Source organism: Passer domesticus, chromosome 3, assembly GCF_036417665.1.
Source record: "Passer domesticus isolate bPasDom1 chromosome 3, bPasDom1.hap1, whole genome shotgun sequence".
Taxonomy (NCBI): domain Eukaryota; kingdom Metazoa; phylum Chordata; class Aves; order Passeriformes; family Passeridae; genus Passer; species Passer domesticus.
Window position 1 is genome coordinate 24,147,342 of NC_087476.1, and position 22,076 is coordinate 24,169,417.

At 40.1% G+C, this 22,076-nt stretch overlaps 1 protein-coding gene across 2 annotated transcripts in view; it reads right to left on the reverse strand.

The window, feature by feature from the left end:
- GCLC (glutamate-cysteine ligase catalytic subunit) overlaps nt 1-22,076 on the reverse strand; it is a 36,071-nt gene that overhangs the window by 11,525 nt on the left and 2,470 nt on the right. The window contains exons 1-7 of one of the 2 annotated variants that reach the window (XM_064412188.1): nt 15,527-15,577; nt 10,232-10,344; nt 9,259-9,441; nt 6,570-6,683; nt 5,781-5,839; nt 5,552-5,688; nt 390-464 (exon numbers count right to left, since the gene is read on the reverse strand). In XM_064412188.1, the coding sequence (XP_064268258.1) occupies nt 390-464; nt 5,552-5,688; nt 5,781-5,839; nt 6,570-6,683; nt 9,259-9,441; nt 10,232-10,344; nt 15,527-15,562 (717 nt within the window). In that variant the 5' untranslated portion in view covers nt 15,563-15,577. Of the gene's footprint in view, nt 1-389; nt 465-5,551; nt 5,689-5,780; nt 5,840-6,569; nt 6,684-9,258; nt 9,442-10,231; nt 10,345-15,526; nt 15,578-22,076 lie in introns of those variants that run through there. The other variant, XM_064412187.1, reaches the window with a different exon arrangement.

Sequence of the window (22,076 nt, forward strand, 5' to 3'; positions counted from 1 at the left end):
ATTTAAACAACTTAAGCTGAAATCCTCTGTAGCACCAGAAGGTTTTCAACACCGGTTGAAAAATCAAAAATTGTTTTAAGGAGCAAGATTGCCTTGCTTTCATGAAATCTGCCCAAATCTAGTTCTAAAACTATTCAGCAAGAGTCTCACACATGTGGGAGTGAGAGCAGAGAGGAAGAAATAGACACAAGGACCAAGAAGGAACAGATATTATCTGTTTTCGGTGTCATTTGCACATTAAATAGTTAACATGACTCACATGGCAACCTAGAAAGAGTCTTCTCCCAGAGTACCCAATTTGTGAGCTTGCAATTTGGGTATTATTTTTTTAATATACAATGCTTTCTGCTACCAAGGAAGAGTTCATCTGACAGATGTCCATTACTTACCACAATGGGACAAATCGTAGCTAGCTGATCATAGAGATACCTTGCTTCAGAAATGCTGCAAGCCTGAAAAGTTACCTGTTGGAAGATGTACAGTTGCTATCAAATTTCTGTCATCATACAACAAGCACAGTCTTCCTAGATTTAAAATCAAGTCTATATTAAAATTATTCATATACTGAAAATTTTAGGGTTTTTTGTTTGGTTTTGTGTGGGTTTTCCCCCTAAGTCTTGGACACCTTTCTGCCCCACCTATCAGTAGTATTTATATTACAAGCTTCTTTCCATACCACTTTCATGTTCATTAAAAGATTTCAGACCATAATGCTTCTATGGTGAGGCTGAATATACAGGCACTTGCCAGAATCAAAAAAACCTGAGTTAACATCTAGAATACACATGGGTGAGTAATGCACCTCCAGGAAGTAAGCCAGGAACCTACTTACTTAGAACAACAGTCAAGACTCTATTGTAGATTTAACATTTGTTTTACGTGACGCTAATCCTGTTTTAAAGAACATTTCAAGATGCCTTTAATCCTGAAAAACTGTGGGGGAAAAATGAGTATCTGTATGTCTACTGTAACTTTCATTATATATATACATAAAAAGTCCATATTTTTCTGTATCAGAGGCTAGAACCCAGCAAAAAAATATAAAATAAATATTATTTGCAGAAGGCATTAATGCTTTGGAAGCCCTACCACAGAGAGGCCACTGGAACAGAATGACCCCCAAAGCACAAATTTTCATCTCAGCTTGCCACTAAACCAAACTGCACCTCAAGAAAGACTAAAAAAACAACCCAACCAACAAATCCCTCCAAAACTCCTAAGCTCACTGGTGCCTCAGTGATGGATTTTTAGGGGGTGTTGATGATGATGTGGGGGTGGGTTGACAGAACCCCTACAGTCTTACCCCATACAGTGATATTTGCTTCCCCTTTCCTTTTATGTTTATTCCAAACCACATTAAATCTGAGATTCAACATGGTTTCTAGGCAAATGTCCCATTAGAGAGGAAAAGAGCATGGCTATCTTCTCCAGAAGGGCTACATGCTCTGCCAGTGCAGGCCATCCCAGCCCAAGCTCATCAGGACATTATTTTAACCTCTGGAAATGCATCAAACCAAGTGGTAGCTTGGTGTGCAGTACAAAAAAAAGGAACAAAACCCAAACCAACAGACCACACCCCAAACACAAAAGGAAGTATATATACTACAAATTACCTTACAAAAATAGGTGGGCAATACATGTTTTCTTCTAGCCAGTTATCAGGAATTATCAGTTGAAACAGAAGCAGCTGCCAGCTTTTTCATTTTTCCCTTTGATGATTACAGGGCTACCAAATTTGAATTTGGCCACTTACTACCATAATGTAATAATAAAATGTAGCAGTATGCAATAGTAAAACAGTACTTCTTTAATAATGTTTTTAAAATGCATACAATGACTGAGTAAGGCTGGATTTCTTTTATTGATCTTAAATAAGATATGGTATAAAACAAACCATGACAAAGTAACACCTTGTAAAACCACAGAGTATTATGTACACTTTACTATCTCATCAGATATCTCACCCTGATTTGCCCTAGTGACAAGAAACCATATGTAGTACCTGTCAAGAACTTTTATACAGCTTTTGTAGTTTCTCAAAGGGAGTGCTTTTTATGAGGTTTTCTGTCCTTGCTATGAAACAAGAAGTCTAGAGAGTTTAATCCTATAGAGAGTTAACACTAGCCTCTTCCTAGCTCTGCTTCCAAGACTGGTGGCAACAGGCACATTTTATCAAATTTTGATAAATTTTATCAAATACACCAGGATTACCTAAGGTGTTAGTGCCCAGCATCAGGGAAACATTTAAAGCAAACAAAAAATGAAAGGATTAAAGCACTCTTAATATTCAGCACCTGGATTTAAAGGGAAGATACTGCAAGACAGGAATAACTCAGGCAAATTACTAAAAAACATAGCAAGTGGGCATGTTCAAATGAGAGAAAACAGAATCAAAAACATCTTCCATCACACAGTCAGAGAAGACAACTACCCACATGGATTTGGTAGATTTGTGGTACAAAGCAGTGAGAAGATAAGTCCTTAGCAGATAGCTAAAAATATTTAAGAATGAGAAACTTTATATAGGAATTCATGATGTTTGTAAATTAAATAAAATTAAACAAAAGCAGAAAGCTACTAATTTTTAAAAACATTCCCACAACCTCTTCACTCCCTGCTTTTGATGCTCTAAGGGTGCAGAAGAAGGAAAACACCCAAATGAGTAACTAATAAACCTCTCCCATTCCTACAAGACAGCTCAGTTTCCATCTCTGCAGTGTCCTTTGGTTATGCCTAAAAGATGACTGGAGTGGAGGATGACCTTTCACACCCAAAAATTGCTGGAGTTTCAGGAGCAGGTGCTTAATCAAATGTGGTTTGACCAGTTCAAGAAACTGTCTCAGCAAGTCATCCAATTATGTTTGAGTATTAGCAAAAAAAAAATTAGAAAAAAAACCCCATAAAGCAAGCAAATAAACCTGGTGGTATCGGACTGACCCTGGCTGGATGCCAGATATCCACCAAAGCCATTTAATTAACCCCTCTTTTGCTGGACAGGGAAGAGAAAATGTAACAGAAGGCTTAAGAATCAAGGTAATGCCAAGGGGACAACACAGAATCAATTAGATTGGAAAAGACCTCTGAGATCACTGACTCCAGCCTATGACTGAACACCACCTGGCCAACTAAACCATGGCACTGAGTGCACATCCAGTATTTCCTTAAACACCTCCAGGTACAGTGACTCCACCACCTCCCTGGACAGCCCATTCCAGTATCTAATCACGCCTTCTCTGAAGACTTTCTTCCTGATGTTCAAACTAAGCTTCCCCAGGTGCAGCTTGAAGCCATTTCCTCTTGTCCTGGCACTGGCTACCCAAGAGAAGAAGCCAACCCCAACCTGGCTCCAGCCTCCTTTCAGGCAGCTGTAGACAGTGGTAAGGTCTCCCCTGAGCCTCCTCCTCTCCAGGCTAGACACCCCCAGCTCTCTCAGCTGCTCCTCACAGGACTTGTGCTCCAGACCCTTCACCAGCTCCACTGCCCTTCCCTGGACTCATCCAGCCCCTCAATGTCTCTCTCACAGTGAGGGGCCCAGAACTGGACCCAGCACTGGAGGTGTGGCCTCAGCAGCGCTGAGAACATGGGACAATCCCTGCCCTGCTCCTGCTGGCCACTCTATTGCTGATACAGGCCAGGATGTCACTGACCTTCCTGACCACCAGGGCACACACTGGCTCATGATCCTGGATGTCAACCAGCACCCCCAGGTCCTCTTCCACCAGGCAGCTTTCCAGACACTCTGTCGCCAGCTTGCAGCTCTGCATGGGCTTGTGGTGGCCAAAGTGCAGGACCCAGCACTTTGTCTTACTGAACCACCTACAACTGGCCTTGTCCCATTGATCCAGCCTGTCCAGGTCCCTCTGCAGAGCCTTCCTACTCTCCAGCAGATCAACACTGATCCAGCTTGGTATGGTGGAGATCACTCACCAATTACTGTCACAGGAAAAACAAGCCTGACTTGGGGAAATTAAGTGAATTTATAACAAGTCAAATCAGAGTAGAACAATGAGAAATATAAACTAAATCTTAAAATCCACTTCACTCCCAAATTCTCTACTTTCTCCCCTCCCAGCAGTGCAAAAGAATGAGGAATGAGAGCTGTGGTCAGTTTGCCACACATTGTCTCTGCTGCTCCTTCCCCCTCAGGGGGAGGACTCCTCACACTCTTGCTTCAGCGTTGGGGTCCTTTCCCTGGGACAGTCCTCCAAATGAATATGTTCACTGCTCCAACATGAGTCTTTGTCCTAGAATCAGCTGGGATACTTACTTTTGTACCTAGTGGCTGGGTATAGTTCTGTGTTTTAGATTCAGTACAGGAATAATGTTGATAACACAGTGATGTTTTAGTTCTTGCTGAGCAGGGCTTATTCTAAATTAAGGACATCTCAGTTTCCCATGCTCTGCCAGTGAGCAGCTGCACAAGAAGCCAGGAGGGAGTACAGCTGGGACCTGAATTGGCCAAAGGGATATCCCATACCATATGGCATCATGCTCAATACAGAAACTGGGGGAGTTGGCTGGAAGGGGCCAATTGCTGCTTGGGGACAGGCTGAGCATTTGTCAGCAGATTGTGAGCACCTGCCCTGCTGAGCATCACTTTCTTCTCAAGTTTTATTCCACACCCCCCCCCCTTATTTTCATTACCACTGTTATTGTTTTTCAATTTATTTCAATTAATTAAGCTGTTTTTATCCAAACCCACAAGTCTCAGCTTTTTCTGATTTTCCCCCTCATCCCACCAGGGGCAAGGGGGTATATGTATGTATGAGGGAGCAATGGCATGGTACTTATTGCTGTCTGGGTTTAAACCACAACAGCCCTTCTCATGGGCTACACTTAATTAACTGCTCCAACATGGGTCCCTTCCACAGGGTTCATCTTTCAGGAACTGAGTGCTCCAGCAGGTGTACTCCATGGGGTGACAGGTCCTACCTCCTTCACGCATCCACCTTTTTGAGGGGGGGGGTCCTCCAGGGACTCCAGGTGGATCTCTGCTCCAATGCCAACCTCCTGCCTTACCATGATCTTCACTGCAGGCTCCAGGGGAATCTCAGCTCTGTCACCTTGAGCATCTCCTCCCCCTACTTCTCCACTAGCCTTGGTGCCTGCAGAGCTGTTCTTCTTACATATTCTCATTCCCATCTTTACCTGCAGTGTCATTGCACAGTTTTTCCCCTCCTTCTTGCTCTATGTACCTCAGAGGTGCTACCACTGTCACTGGTGAGCTCACCCTTGGCCACTGGTGGGTTTGTCTTGGCATTGGCTCTGTTGGACATGGGAGAGGCCCCCTTCTCATTGAAGAAGCACCTTCTCACAGCAGCCACCCTTGCAGCCCCTCTGCTAGCAAAACCTGGCCACAAAACCCCAACACAGTTGGATTTTAAGACTAGAATACTAGACATACCACTTGTTCTTTTATCTCCCCTTTTGCCACACTGATGTACAATGCATCAATTGAAGAAAGTGAAAGTAGACAAAAGACAAGTCTTAAAAAGGGAAGTGTTGAGTGAAGACAATGTGTAGTAACATCTTGAAAGCAGAGGCACTTTACCTGGAGACAGCAGTTTCCCATTCCAAAACCCATAGCATCCATATATATGTAGTCTGGCTTCGTTGCCATTGCTGCTTCTCCATCATCATTAGGAAATGTTTCAATGAAAGGTGATGGTGTGTTCTTATCTTTAAATACTGTGTGGAAAATACAGGCAACTCAGTAACTCAGAGCATGAGACTAAACAATTATTTTGAAAAAGAACACAGACAAGACTGAATTTACTCACTTGGTACATTTATCACAACCTTCTCTCCTCTTCGGTGTCGAATATTTCTGGTCAGCGTACTACAACAACAGAAAATGTTTTTTTAATGATATGAAATTTTCTCTTTATGCAAATATTTTTGCAGCTACTTTCTAAACAATTTTTAGGGTTTCAGAATGTCAACTTTCTATTTATTTTGAGCACACTCCTTCAGGATGCTTCTTTTCCTAGTTTTAAGATAGACTGTAAAAAATACAACACTGAATTTTTCTTCAGTAAAGTCAGTCTTATTTTGATGGACTTCAAAATACTATATTAACAAAACAATAAAAGGCTACAGACCTGAAGAATACAAGTCCAAGTTAAAAGGTATACTTAGTTTTAAAACAGAATGATTTTCAGTGGCCAAAGTCTCATTTTACAGTGAGAATTACATTTCAAAGTAACTAGGGAAAGATACTGGGTACAGAGATGTCAGTGTGACAGACCTAAGGGAGAGCTGGATTAACCATGATGGAAGCATTTAGGCCCAGAACTTGAAATTGGAAACAATTTTGCAGTAGCAAAATCAACACTTTTTGCCCCGTAACAGTGTGAATGATTATATAAAGTTCCTTTAACTTAACAATTAATTTTCTTAAGACACTATGAAAGGAAAATACATGTTATCACAACCACTTCTGTCCAAGTCCTTCTGATATCTGCAGCAACCAGCTACAGTGTTCTCTATTCCAGTAATGTAAAGAATTTGCAGATATGTCTATGATATTTAGGTAGAGACAAAATATTTGATTTCTCAAATATTCTTACCTAAATCTAGGATGTTTATTTATGGCTTCATCTGGAAAAAAAAGGGATTTTGAAGCTCCTCCTTCTACTGGTGTTGGCATACAATCCGGCAGTGTAAATCCAGGACAGCCTAACCTATGTAACACAACAATGAGATCTAAGCTGTAATGAAAACACTGTGATTTTAGAATGGTCAGATGATCAGAGATTAGGATTCTAGTAGACAGCCAGCCAACAACCACCTTTCACAGCAGTTAACACAGCCTTTTTTTTAAAGAAACCCCACTAGTCCATCATTAGACAGCATTTGGACATTTTCAGCGGCTGAAGCAGGAAACTTCAGTACTATGTGGGGTACACATACATTTTAGTGTGTTAGTGCTTGTTATTAATACTGACATGCAGGTGCGTTCCATGCTTCCAAGTTTATCTTGAGGATACAGGTTGACTGCCAAAGTAAGTTATCCACCCTACTCTTAACCATCTACCCCTTTTAAAATATAGGCTTAACCAACTCCGTAAGAATTAGAGGCAGTTTCAAGTGCTACACATATCCTAAGTCTTATAACACTTCTAGAACTCTGAAAACCCCTACGAGACGAATGTCATAAGCAAAGAAAAATTGCAGCTATTAGGTTTAAAAAGCTGAGAGATATGCAAGCTAATCAGAATACACCCCTCCCCTTTGGGAAACTCCATTTTAAGATTCAGAGTCACCTGAAACAAGAATAAGCTCTCAGTACAGCTGAGACAAAGGATCATTTGACAAGGTTGAGGTAAAGCAGCAGATTGGTTTCTTCATGTTGCACAGTAAAAAGGGCAAAGATTGTGTTGAAAGGCTCTAGTATTTGTATAGTTGAAAAAAGTTAGCTGATAAAATTACAAACAAACTACTCAAAATATCAGGAAACACACATCTGAGAATATTATTAATGTTCAATTTTGTTTCTTCTTCCTGGTTTCAGTAAGGTGTCCTACAACTTGTAAACCCAGCTTCATCACTTACCTAACTGCTACACTGTAAACTGCATCCCTCCAGTCCTCAAGAAAGAAAACAACTTTCTGGCCCAGCAGTGATGGCTCACAAATTTAGGGACTAGGGACACTTATTTAGTACCTAAGCTATAATTTTTGTTATTTCAGCATTTTCAAACAGTTCACTTTTAACTGAATTATTTTGATTTGAATAAGCTTACTTCTTTAGCCTACTTCTGTCAGCACACTAATAAGTTTTTTTATCTTTTCAAATGCACAGATTTTATTATGTACATGTGTACATGCCCAGATGCACACAGGCATACGTACATGTGACTGTAGAGACAATGTGGAAAAAACTTCAGCCCCATGAAACCTCAGAAATACATGTTAGCAAGACTCCAGTCAAATCAACAAGGACTTGAATGGGAAGATAGCAAAAGGCAGAAATAATAAACTAAATTAGGCTAGCGTAGGGAGAGCAATCTCTGAGGGATGAAAGTATGTTTGGAATGACCCATAAGTCATAAACATTTTATTACTTACTGGCTTTCACTGAAGTCCAATGTACTACTCCTACAGTGATGCAAAAAGGATTTATCTGTATCTACAAAGGGATTAACAACTCCTCTCCCTTTATTCCCCACAAGACCAGGACCAAAACATTTGTATGTTAAACTTATTAAATGACATAATGGACCTGTAAGGTTGCAGGGGAAGAAAACACAGTTCTCTAATACACTGACTGCTTAACCACTGACTTTAAATAAACTCATTACATCTAGTATAACTCTAATAAAGTGAAAGTCAATTTTGTCAAAGAGTGTTCTTAAAACAGCATTTGTGGGACATTATGCAGATATTTTGGCACCACTGCTGCTAAGGCATATTTTGTATTGTTCCCGCTCTCAGCAAGAATTTTGGGCTATTGCATTCTGTATTACACAAGAATCCAGCCAGGAAGGCCAGCTGCTTCTCTACTACTGCAGAGCAACTTTTATACCACTATAAGCATAACTATCTTCCTTCACTTCACTGACCAGGCTAGTTAGAACAAATGTAATAAATCTCAGCCTAGAATTATATTTCAAAGGAATATTTCACAAAATAGAGTTTCTCCTAAGTAATGAAGTTCATTCTAAATTTAATTTCTTCAAGAACTCCTTTACAACAATAAAAAGGATGAAATCTATCCTTTGTAAGGGTGTTATTAACCCAGGAGAGATGCTCTCCTTTCTAGATTCAGTAAGTAGAGTATTGTATAATAGAAGTACTAAGTCTAGGTGCCCTGAACTACCAGAAGCTTGCATGTACTTCAGTGAAAATGTAGTATTAAAAATAGATCCCGCTGGCCATTTTTTGCAAAACGGCTACTCATAAAGAACACAGTTTGCAAAATAGGTAAAGAGAAACCTTTTCTATATAATTTTCTGTATTAATTCAAGGTGGTAGACTACTCTTTAGAGTTAACACTTTATGTTACAAATATTTAGTATTCTCTTCTAATACAAAATTATCACAGGATAGAAGAAACCTAAAAATGTAAAAGATGCTTATTTACTTGTCTTGTTGCAATAAAAATTTTAGGAAACATGACTGGAACATAAAAGCCAAAGTACTTTAATCAAATAATAGTTTTCTCCATTTCATTGAACAGTATAGCTATATGAAATAAGGAGAAAAAGTGTATAAGGAGAACAGGAAACATGGCATTACACTTGAACAACCATCTCACCTTGGAAACGATGTCACTGTGCAAACAGCCTCATTTTCTTTGAGTACAGAAGCAGCCTCCTGCCGTCTTTTCCTCATGTTGTCTTGCACAGTGTTGAATTCAGACATGGTTCCCCCATATGGCTGTCCAGGTGTTCCTTCAATCATGTAACTTCCATATTCTGGTCTCCAGAGCGTTGGGTGACTATAACAAAAGAAGAGTCACTGATGAATTATCTGTGAGAATTTCAGAAATTAGTACCACTTGCAAGAAAAATCCCCTAATATTTGACAGAGGGACACAATGTACCTTCCGATGTACCTTACCATCAGGAAGTGGTGAAAAGAAAGCAACGTTCAGTTTGGCAGTAACAAGTGTCGCTGTGTAGTACAATAAGCAGGACTTGTTTATACCAAATTGCAGTCACCCTTAGCATCTGCCTCAAGCTTTGTTTCTTGGGGTTTTAACCAGAACCAGAAAATACAGTTCACTGCTGCTGCTTTTCCACAGGAGAGGATAGGGAAGAACTTCCCTCCCATTCTTACATCTACACTCTAGTTCTTCCAAAAATGGGATAGTGGTCCTACAGAACAGGCCCCCCCTATACAGCCCTCACTTGCTCCTTGTGGTCAAGAGATACAGGAGTTAGTACAGATGCACATGTACTTTATGGGACATGGATTCCTGCATAGACACAGACAGAAAAACAGAGCAAGACAAAACAAGCACCCAAACTGCAACTTCTGTGGGCTCACCATTACATCCTCCTTAATTTCAAAGCATAGTAATTTCAAAGCAAAAACTGTATGGTCTGCCTGCAAGTATGCTCAAAATCTTTCACTTCCTGAACCCCAGATTCATCTGAAAATATCAGTATCTGTGGTTTACAGTTTTACCAACAGCAGACTTGAATGTTAAGCCAGGTTAACAAAATTTTGCACAGCATCATAGCAGCCGGATAAAATAAAAAAAGAAACTGGAAATGGCTACTCACTTGGGGTTTATCTTCTCCCCCTTGTCTTGCAGTGTTTGAAGAACTTCTTCGCCACAGAGTAACAAACGCACTTTCTTATTTTCATGGTCAAATTTTACCAACATATATTCCACCTTGTAAATAATAAAAACAAAACAAGCAATTAAACAGGAAGGGTTTTTCAGGCACAAACACATTGGCATGCAATTTTAAGCATCAAGTGAAATAACAAGATATATCACACTGAAATTTATGAAGGTTCATAGACATTACTAACTACGAATGCAGTAAGCAGTACTGGCAAAGATGGCTGCAGGCCTGCTTCATCTTGAATAAAGACTTGAAATTCTTTGACATTTCTTTCCCTCCATTTCTAACTGGAGACGTTTCACCCAAAACATCCTGAATTTGTACTTGCCTCCACATTGCTTCTGGACAGAATTAAATTCTAGAATTATTTAGAACTATTTCACAATATTCAGAATTATTTCTAGAAGGAATTAAAACTCCATGCAAGCTGTATGCAACCCACAAACATTTCACTGTCATCCCATCAGTTACAGTCTCTGTTGCTGACAAAAAAAAAACCAACCAAACAAAAAAACCCGAAGTTATTCTGCAAGACATCCATTTACACCCATCACTTGTTGGAGCTATTAAAGACTAACACTGTCTCATTTGCACCACAGAAAGCCCACAGCTGTTGGTGACAGCATCAGTCCTGTCATTATGATATTCCAGCTCCTGGCATAACACAGTGGTTTTCACCCCCACTTGATTCAGCTTTGCTGCCACATTTTCTTCTCCTCCTGCCCAGCAGCGTACCTTGTCCCCAGAGCTCTCCCCCTGTCCCCGCTCCAAGCTGCAACCCACACTAGATCCAATAAGCCACTCGTGACAGCACTGCTGCATCCCAGCACTAGAGAGTATGTTCCCCTAATAGACAAACCCGGAACACCCTTGTCTCAAACTTCCTGATCTCCATGCACACTTGCTGTCAAAGCCCCCATAAAGACTTTTAGAATGCTACCCAGCTTGGCAACCTAACAGCTGCTTGGACCTTGTAGCCCTTCACTACTAATGCATACATGCTATTTGCTAATATCTCTAGGTCAGAGGATGCTTAGCAATGTTCTGGGAAGTGTAAAAGACAAACCAGCCCCAGTTGTGATGTGTTGCCTACCATGTAAATACAGAAGTCAACACATGGAAATGCATTACCACAGTACTAGCAATGCCTTCAGGGCTTTCAAACCCCAGCTAGGCCAGCAGTGACAGGCAGTGCCTTTTTTTGGAGGCTCTTGAACCACTGCCTCCAAGACTTACAAAAATCATCTAGATCAAACATCAACTTAGAGTTAAAATTTCAGATTGCAATTTCACAACTAGAACTGTCAGAGGTGCACTGTACTCCTCAGTTTCATTTTCCAACACTGTCTAGCACCACATCCCTCTGTATTTAACAAACATGACTGCTCCAGTCCCAGGAGCTCAGATTCACGTAAGATGCTCATGTTGAAGTTGCAGCATACCAACTCATGGCAATTTCTATTTTGTACTGAAGTCTGATGAAAATAGGAGAGCAGCTTACCAAAAGACAGGGAACTTGTGCCATGTTTTACAGCACACTGTAAGTAGATTTGTGGTCTTCATGTTCTTTGGTTGGTTCAGTGTCTGTGGAAGAGTTATGGCTTACTACTATGACAAAAAATATAACCCTTGGTTGGGATTTGTGATTAAATCACAAGCAGTATTATCCAAGAGTGTTTGCAATTCTACAGAATCTGATCAGAGACAAAATCTGGATGGATTCATCCAGCAAGTATACACATTTGCTGTATGTTTCCTAAGATGAAATTTTAATTAAAAAAAAAAAAAAATTCTGGTTTCTGTGCAGATTGCACTTTCTTGCATGGTATATTTTGTCAGTTGTGTGTATTATGCCACAATAATATACTTGAGATAACTACAGATTATAGTCAACCAGAACACAGTTGAGCACTGATTTAATTACTGCCCAGTACCAGTCACTCCAGTGTCACTTGACCTTGAATATTGGAAGGAAAAAGGGACTTCCAGTTTCCTACCACATTAAACATCATCTCCTGCTTTTAAAAGTATCATTCTCACTAGGAGCCAGCCTAATCCAGAGGGGGTATGGAGTCCACAGGTCTGAGTCATTCAGATGGACACAGAATGAGCATCAAGCTTGCACATCCCTGGCCCCTCCCCACATTGCTTGTGGGAGCGGGTAGCAGAAGGGAGAGCACAGGAACTGCAGCTGCTGTTGAGAGACCCAAAGTTGAACATTTGTCCACCTTTACATGAGTATGCTACTGTGATTAGCCTCCTGTCCTAGAACTCCCTCTCCAAATGTAGCTGTAAATGAGCTGGTGGGGAGAACACTGTATTTCTCTGTAAACCAAATTGCAAGCTAAAAAAAAAAAAAGAAGCCAAAAGTGTAAGGAAACACTAAGTCAAGAGACAAGCCCCAAAAAATCCAAGTGTTTCACACTGCAAGTACAGTAGTTCATATATTGCATTTATGTGTGTAGTTGTAGAAACACTATTACTCTTGCCTCCAGAAACACTGACTAAATCTTCAAAGCTGTCTTAACACACAGATGATCTGCCATTAATTTTAATAAGAAAAGAAAAAACTTCAGACGGCTGCCAACAGTTCCAAGTAACCCACAGAGTATCTTGACAACAGAGGGACTGACTGAATGGGCATCCTTAAAGAATGTAATTTAGGCTCATCAAAAGATTTAGCCTAGAGCTACAAAGAAAGAAACAAATTCAGAGTTCACACATTTTTACATTCAACTTCAGGTCATCATTCACAGAGGTCTCACATGTTTTTTATCCACAACAAAGTTCAGAGAAATGCAGCCAAGCTGAGAGAATCAGCATGTCTGGCAGAGATTCCAGTCCAAAGGCCAAATACGAGGGGCTTCACCCAACATCCATAATTCATTATTTTGCTGAGCTCTTTAGAGATCACTTTTCTCTGTAATTTTAACTAGGCTCCTTAGCAAGAATCAAAATACAAATCAGATCAAACTACTGATGCAGATGGCTGACCAGCAGCCTTGCTTAGAGCCAGTGAGGACAATGCACCCTGGCACAGGCAATTTGGACCCAAGTTTCCAGTCAGTGCTCTCACGGTGCAGCAAGCCCTACACACCTCTGTCTTCTGGCTGGCACATGCTGCAAGGCTGCTGAGGACAAGATAGGGCATCCCAGCTCCTTCCTGCAGACAGACAATGCTCTGCATAACCTCAGTGGATGAATCTCCCTGACCATCCCTGCTCTGCCAGGCTCACAGAAGTTCTGTGGTACCTTACCAGTCAAAGGAACAACAGCATGGCCAGCAAGGTTGCAAAGCAAAAGGTGAAAGTCCTTACCCTGTTCTGACACAGAGCACGCCTAAACCAAATTACTGTTCACAGTTAAATGCATTAAAAAAAGCAAATACAGTCTTAGTTAAAGCAAATACTTGGAGTATCAGAACTACTTATGAGCCAACACAAGGAAAAACTGTTCTTTAGAGGCTTCCTTCCTCTTAATTACTGGCTTGCAATGTAACTGCATCTACAGAGTACTTCGATACAACCTCTGCTCCATCCCATTGCTGAATCTTCTCAAGAAACACTATGCTCCATTAGCTTGCTAGAACCCAGAATACTGCTACTGCACTCACTATGACCTTTACTCACAGTTGGCCACCAAGAAAATTTCAGGCTTTTGAAAATTCTTTGATATCGCCTCTGTAAATACAAGTGAGACCTTGAAGCCTTTCAACTGTGAAGAACCACAACCACTCTCCATTCATTAAGTCAAACAATTGTGCTGGACTTGTCTGGAGGCAAAATGAAAGACGACAGCTCTCTAGAAATGGGTAAGCATGTCTGAAATTGTTTGAACACCTGAGTTGTTTGACCATAATTACACATATTATTTCTGCATAAGCAATGCTTCTTAAAAGTGAAGCTGTATTAAAAAGAATCACATCAGCAGTAATTCTAAGGAACAAAGAGGACCGAAGTTGTCACCTATGCCACAGTGTTGTCCTAAATGTGGGTTTGTTGCCCTGTGTGCACAGCTAATGTACACACCAAGATGAGATACCTCTATTTAATCACAGAATCTTCAACATTAGAAGAGACCTTAAGGATCAGCAAGTCCAAGTGTCAACCCAACACTGCCACTGTAGGCCCCAAATCACTAAACCATACCACCGAGCAAGACCTAGATGCCTTGTTAACGTCTTCAGGGATGGTGACTTCATCCCCTCCCCATGTAACCTATCCCAATTCCTGACCCCCTAACAGTGATTTTTTTTTTCTAATGTCGAATCTGAAAGACCCATGTTTCAACTTAAGGCTGACTATTTCTTTATTCTAATTTGTGCAAAGCAAGGAGCTAGGTGATAGCCCACAAAAGGTTGCTAGCACCCCTATCATCAAAGCTTTATACCATTTATACATTTTAGCAAAGAAATCACAGTTCACTGACTACAAGTTACATCATTCTCTTATTAATTCTACCTTCTGTTGGTTAAATGATTCTCTCGCTTCTTATGCTACTTAGTCTGCATGCTCAGTACTTCTCTTGAGTTGGTGGGTTTCCTAAGTCAGCAGACCACAGACGAAGAATCTCTCCCTGTCGAAATTACCTTCCACCTTGAACTGATCTCTGCACAGTTGCTGAGTTGGCTTTGTTAGTTTATTACTTATCTTGGAATAAATAATCTTGGTATCTTGCCAAATGTCCTTGTGGCCTGTAAATTCTGTGTCCTTTGTGCCCACTATAAGTAATACATCCTTCTCCCCAAGCTTTGCTAACCTCTCCCCCTAGACCTAAGTCCACTGAAGCATGTTAAGCCCTAAACCTTAACACAGCAATTCTCCTGAGAAGTAATTTATCTTTCTAACACAGGGATAGCAACATATCATTGTCCAAATACTTGCCTTGGCAGTGGTCTGCTTCCCAATATAAAAACCTGGGCTCAATTTAACACCATCATGCTAACTACACAGGGAACAAAATCTATTTAATAGATGGCAGCAAAGCCTCTGCTGTAGCATTAAATGTTAAAATCCTTTTAACTTTCAAAGTATGTGCCATGAGGTACTTCTGCCTATGAAAACACTGGTAAGCACAGAGTCTGGACCCTAGTAAGCTCAGAAGTAAGGTGCCAAGATTATATAATAGAAGAAAATAGTTTAGAAGAATGATTTGAAGAGCTTTTTTAAAAAAGAAAAGCAATGAAAAAAGCATTGCTTCATGCTTTCTGCGTGTGAAAAACAGCACCTGCATTAGCCTTGTACCACACTCCTGACCATCCATCTCAGATGTGGATGTCCCATCCCTGGAAGTGATCAAGGCCAGTTTGTATGGGGCTTTGAGCAACCTGGTGTAATGGAAGATGACCTTGCCCAGACCATGGAGCCCAACAAAATGATCTCCAAAGGTCCATTACAACACAAACTGTTCTGTGATTCTAAACAAACCTGACCATAGGTGAGTCACAGACCACTCTGTTTCTCCAGGATAGAAGCTGTCATTAAGATTTTCTCCTTCTACTGGGCAGCTATTGCCACACACACCTGGAACAATTGTTAGCAGTCTCCTCATATGAACCTTCCTTCACGCCTGAAGCTTTAAGGGAAACTGAACATTTTTCCTGAACATCCAATTAGGTCTTATGGGTATTGTTTACTGTTAACAAAAGCCACTACCAACATTTAAGTATTTTCATGCAGTTTGCCTCATATATACCTATGCCTATTGCCTTATGTATGAAGTAGGAAATACCCTTTTCACTAGTTACTAAGCTCACTTATGGAAAAAAGTAATTCTTCCATATCTTTATTCATCAGTTAATGCATCATTAAAATACCATTAAGTGACAGTCTAAAGGAGAACAACGTTTTAATAATCTGACTGTTCATTAAAGAACTCTGCCACAAGTTTTCAGTGTTAGATGGAAAAAGCAGATTATTTTCTGTAGGTACAAATACTTCTGATGGATATAAAACATAATACCCAACATGGGTTTTTTTGATGTACTTATCTTCTCACCACTGATGTGATAAAGCATGGAGCCACAGAAATAAACAGCTGGTAATGTACCTTTAATGAAAGCTTTACTATCTTACAATAAGTCTAATGCCCTCAGGAGCAAATTTCAGAGGAAAACAAGTCTAGAAGTGCCACAGAGGCTGGTTACCCTGTTTCTAGCCAACAAGCCCCCACACTCCACCCTGGCATGAGGCAAGACATTTCCACACTCGTGAGATTACCATGGATGTTCTCTGCCACAGAAATAATTTCAAAAATCTGCACAGGAGAGACAAGATTAAAATGAAATTCCCAAAATGCTTAACTTTGATCAAGCAGATTGGAAGTGGCAATCCAATTAAAAAAGCATCAGCCTTTTTTTTTGCCAGCTCTAAATAAAACCAATTCACAGAAGGCATGTCCCAGAAACAAAACACAACTCATGTTTTACATTATGCTGACAATAATGAAAAAGTTAAGAACTGCTTTGCCACATTATACATTATCATAGACAAAATGAAGAGGATGCAGAGGCTCTCATCTCAGTCAACACAGCCAGCCACAGCTAAGCACTCCTGCCTGTTCCCCCCATGTGACAACATCAGGGCTGCAGATTTTTTTTGTGCATGACACAACGTGACTAGAGGACCTTCTGTACACACCACAAACCAGGAAGCTGGGTTATTGAAAATTGAAATTGAGAAGTTATAACCTTTTGCATGATTCTCAAGAAATAAGATGTGGTGCATTACAGAAAGAAGTGCCACTCATCTTTGACTTCTGCACTATGTAACTGAGTATTACTAAAAAGACTATGATTATGTTAACTTTAGATTTCTGCAGCAACGACAACATTATTTATTCACCTGTCAAAGAGAATGCTGCAAGTTTCTAATTCACCTTTTGCATCAGAAAAAAAATAAAAAACCTAAACAACTGAACATGCAACATCAACAATAAAATTTTTCTTGTACTAATCCTTCTGACTCCCTCTTTCTCATACTGTTAACTAAAATAAGGCATCTGCATAGCAAGAAGAGGTCCTGAGGGAAAATAGGAATTATAAGAGAAAATGTCCCATGATAAAACCACAGCAATCCACTTGATATCCACAGAAGGAAATACACTGTGAACAGAATATTTTGTTATCAGAAATATACAAACAGTAGGTAATTTAAATTTCTCTTATTAAAATCTGAGATTGGGAAGGAGGAAATCAATGTTTACTATGGGGGCAGGTCAATATTTATGACCAACTGCAGCTTGCTTTGAGAAAAACACTACTAAAAAAACCTCCTAAAAAACAGCCCTAAAAACCCCCAACCAACCAACCAAAACGATAAACCTTCCCAACTGGTTTCCATTGATTACAAACTTCAATTTTCAAAGAGCGTGCCAGTATAAACTACAATGAGTCTTGCACTGTCACATACACAGTGCATCTGGAATACAGCTCTCAGGTAGGTCACTGTTGCTGCACTACAACCTTACATCATACACACATACCCATCACCCAGCCACTGGAAAAGCCAAGCTGAGGGAGATGAAGCAAATTATCAGCCATCATGGGGTTAGCACACTATGCATGTTTTGAGAGCTAGAGGGTTTAGTTTAGGTTCTTCCCGATGCCAGGAATAAAACCAAGCAGAAAAAGTAGTTTCATGGCAGTCAAAGTATCCAGGGAAAGAATAAACATGAAGACTCTTCAAGGGCACCTCTCTTGCTCAAGTCAAGATTTAAAGAGTTACATTTCTGTGCATTAGTTTATTCCTTTCAGAGGTTGCATACAATGCGTACTCATGGCTGTCAAGCAGCATAAAGTGATGCATTAACATCATACCTTCAGACTCAGCCCCAGAAAACACCACTATTTGAAACAGCAGGTATCCATACAAGAGATAGAAAGGAAGCACTAAGTCTAATTGTAAATAAATAATTCTACTGTCCCTTTATTTAGCCAAATAAAGCTCAGAGAGAAAGGGTAAATAAGCAGACATGTGACAAATAACAAAATCATTCACGAGTGCTGCTTCCCCCCAAGCTGCCAGTGGGTGAGCACATCGATTAAGACAGCTCCATTGAGAGTATCTGCACATGCCACATTTGGCAGAGGCCATCATGAGGAAATTCTGCATTAAAAAATCAAAAATGCATTCTGTTGGGGAATTTCACTGGGGCACGGGGAGACTAAAAGCATTTGTTTTAAAATGACAGGAATGCAAAAAAATACTTCAGGCTGCCATTAGCTTTAATATAGGCACAAGATTACTGAGAAAAGCTTTTAAAAATGCAATTTCTGCACACTGGTATACTGCAGCAGTCTGTACAAAGTGAGAATGTGAGATCATCATAGTACTGATGATGAATCTGTATAATGACTTGGAGTAATATTTTTAAAAGACCATATATTACTGACATTCTGGAAAATGTAATAACTATTCTTTGTGATTCTGTTTTATTTATAATATATAAAACAAAAAGCTAGTTAGAACGTTTCAGACAAACACTAAAGAAACCCCACAACTCACTATACAATTATCTAAGTGGTTTGGATAGATGGACAAACATCTTGCATCATGTAAAGTTTAAAGAAACCATAATAAACTGTCTGTTCTTGTTGTTCATGTAAGTCAACGTCTATCTCAGCATCAGAGCCATCATGTGGCATCTTGTTCCACAGGGCATCTCGGCTTTGTGAAATAAGTAATTATCTTAAAAGGACATCTGTTCTTCTGGCCCATTAGGTTAGCCAAGTTTCTTGTAAAATGAGAAATGAACACTACCTTTCTGTACACCATGATGCTCTCTCAATGTGCTCATTCATTGGTCTGGTCCTTTCTTATCTCTTTTTGAACACTTTTATGCATGTATATCCATCTCTCACTAAGCCTCACTGGCTGTCTTTTTAGCAAAGTGATGATGAAAACTTCCTCTGTGTACATTAGGGATAGTACCTGTACTTATTTCATGCAGCTGGTAAGCTATATACACCATTGCTAAAAAATGCCCTAGATTTTGTTCCTGGTTTTAAAAGAGTGACAGGCAAACTGGAGCCTCAAACCGTGTGCATCTGAACCCAAATTAATTTCCTTAATATGCAGCAATAATTTTACCAGTCTGAAGTTCTACAGACTGTAATGTAACATCTCCAATCATACCATTTACAGGTTGCTGCTGCCCTGGAAACACCCAAAAACATCTCAGGCTAGAGACTGTAACAACACACTAATGCAATAGCTAGTTCCCTGGAAAGAATCACTCAAGAGGAAATACAGCTCTTTTCACAGCCTAGCCTTTCATTAAGAAAAAAGGAGAAAGCTTTCAAGAGAGTCATGCACCTTCTGATCAGAAGTAACACCTTTGGGACATTCTGGTAAGAAACCTCTGGCCTCTCCTAGCTCCTGAGAAGTGCTACTTTGCTTCTTGCATGAGGAAGTGCTGATTAGCACAGGTTCATTTTAGCTCTCATTTAACTTATTTACAAGATATAATTCAAAAACTAAAAGATAAGGAGAGGAATTAACTGAGTATACAGAAGAAAGATCAAAAGAAGCTTAAAAAGGACTGAGAAAGAGGTAAAAGGAAGGAAAGAAAACAAAGAACCAAAACCAAACTAGAATTAACTCAGTAAGATTTCAACTTGCAAGCAGTGCAGTGGTACATTTTTCAAGCTGTCTCATAGCAAATCTTTTTAAAGGCCTCAAAATTTCACTTCAAGTTCCCATTAAGAAAACAACTTTTAAAAAGCTGAAGACGCTTATTGTGTGCTAGGTCCCTACACTGATGGGAACAAGACTCATACAAAACAAATATGTTATGTCCAATTTCACTAAACAAGGCTGAGCAAGTCAGATTCCTACTTCATTCACATGTACTTTAAAATAAAACTGTCATGTTTTGCCCATGCTTGCTTTCTAAATCCCTTCCTTCTGGCACACCTTTCTCAAAATTTTCTTCTTATGCTGAAACAGCTCCTCGTCAGTCCTTACAGACTGTGGAAGACAAGTATCACATGGACATATGAATACACATGTATATGTAATTTGGTGTGAAATGCTGTGTCTCTACACTTGTGTGCACGCTCAGCACGAAACAGCAGCAGTGAGTCCTGCCAAGGGCCAGCCATTCCACTTGCCTGATCCGAGTGTCCGCATTAAGCTCCAAAGGGAAATTTAAGCAACCTCCGTCAGTTAGAGGAATGCAATCAGCAGACAAGAGGTGCTGAACAGCACAGGAGACTAATAATACACTGGCACAGAAGGGAGCTTTTGGGGATAAAAGCTGGGAAGCAGCAGAGCAGGCTAGCATCTGCCAAGCTGCACAAACCAATTGTTTCAGATAGTATCTGCTAACTGTACTGGAGTTCTGAAACAGTACTGAAAAGATTTTTGGTTCCGCTGCACAAAAAAACCCCAAAAAACAAGCAACAATCACAACTCTGCAACCCCGAGGTTAAGCATAGATTATTGGATGGAAGAGGAAGATGAGAACACAAGGACATTGTACTTGTTAGCATGACAGCGTCTCACCAGTAGATGTAATTGTTGCCCAAACGTTGTGTGCACTAAGGCAATGATAGTAAGGTGGGGTTTGATGACGGGTAATGAGACAGTTCACTGTTTTGTATTCTCCACAGTCAGGAGAAGTCAAGCATAAAAACGGAGATCAACTGTTAGTTTTAAATGAGGTAAAAGGGTGATTAAGAGGCAGAAGACCTTTACCTGCAAATTCAAATTTAAGGAGACCTTTAAAAAGCTTTTTTTAGAGCAAGTCGTACTCTGTTACGTATTTGGTAGGCTTTTGTTTTTTACTGTTTCAAAGGCTTCATGGCTGTGGAAAATGGAGTAAAAAACAACTTACCCCAAAACAGACAATAGCTCTCAGTTCTATTAACACTGCAAGGAATACAAGAGCTGACTTTTCCAAAGGTAGCAGATGCAGTGTTTTGACCTTTACAGCTCTTTACTCAGGAGAGGATGGGAGCACTAGGGAATGCTACCCTGCAATGTAAGCTGTGATTCTGTCTCACTCGCTTCAAAACAGATGCCACCATCATGCTCTGTTAGCACTTAGCCTTAACACTTCTGTCTGACACCCAAGAAACAGCACATGATAATTCCCCACAGTTTCATTCCCTTGGAACCCCAGCGAATGATGTCCTTAGGAGGTTACAAGCACCCCAAGGGATCCCCACAGCTCTGTAATGAGTCTTGCAACACACACTGAGAAGTGGGAGTCCTAATGAAAACAAAACCAAAGCAAAGGCTGGTATCTACACTTATGAGCAAATACAGTATTTCCTTTTCACAATGGCATCACCTAGATGGGGAACAACCTTTCAGGTATTCGCACATACACCCTGAAAGACAAACTCAGTATGTGCTACAGAAGTTGAGTTTTTTCGCATAAGCATTACTTAAAAAAATTTACAAGATACATTTTTTCACTAAACACAGTCACAGAAACACAAAAGTAATTTTGTTTACTCTGATTTTATCTCTACCACTACATGAGGGCTGTCATCTTCATTCTTGATTTCTATCTTCAAGAAGTCTTTAAAACAATTAAACACCCTCAGGCTATGACTTTATAAATGAAGGTCAAAGTGCAAACAAGACTTTTTATTAAACCTGTCCAATTAGTCAGTTGATTCATCTAAGCTGCATATAAATGTGGCGCCACTTTCTAACAACTAGATATCTGAGAGGAAAGAAGGAAAACAAAGGCACGGCCCTCCGCGTTAGTCTATCGACAGCACAGCTCAAGTAAGCTACAGACCGAGGTATAGCTTCGTGTTTGC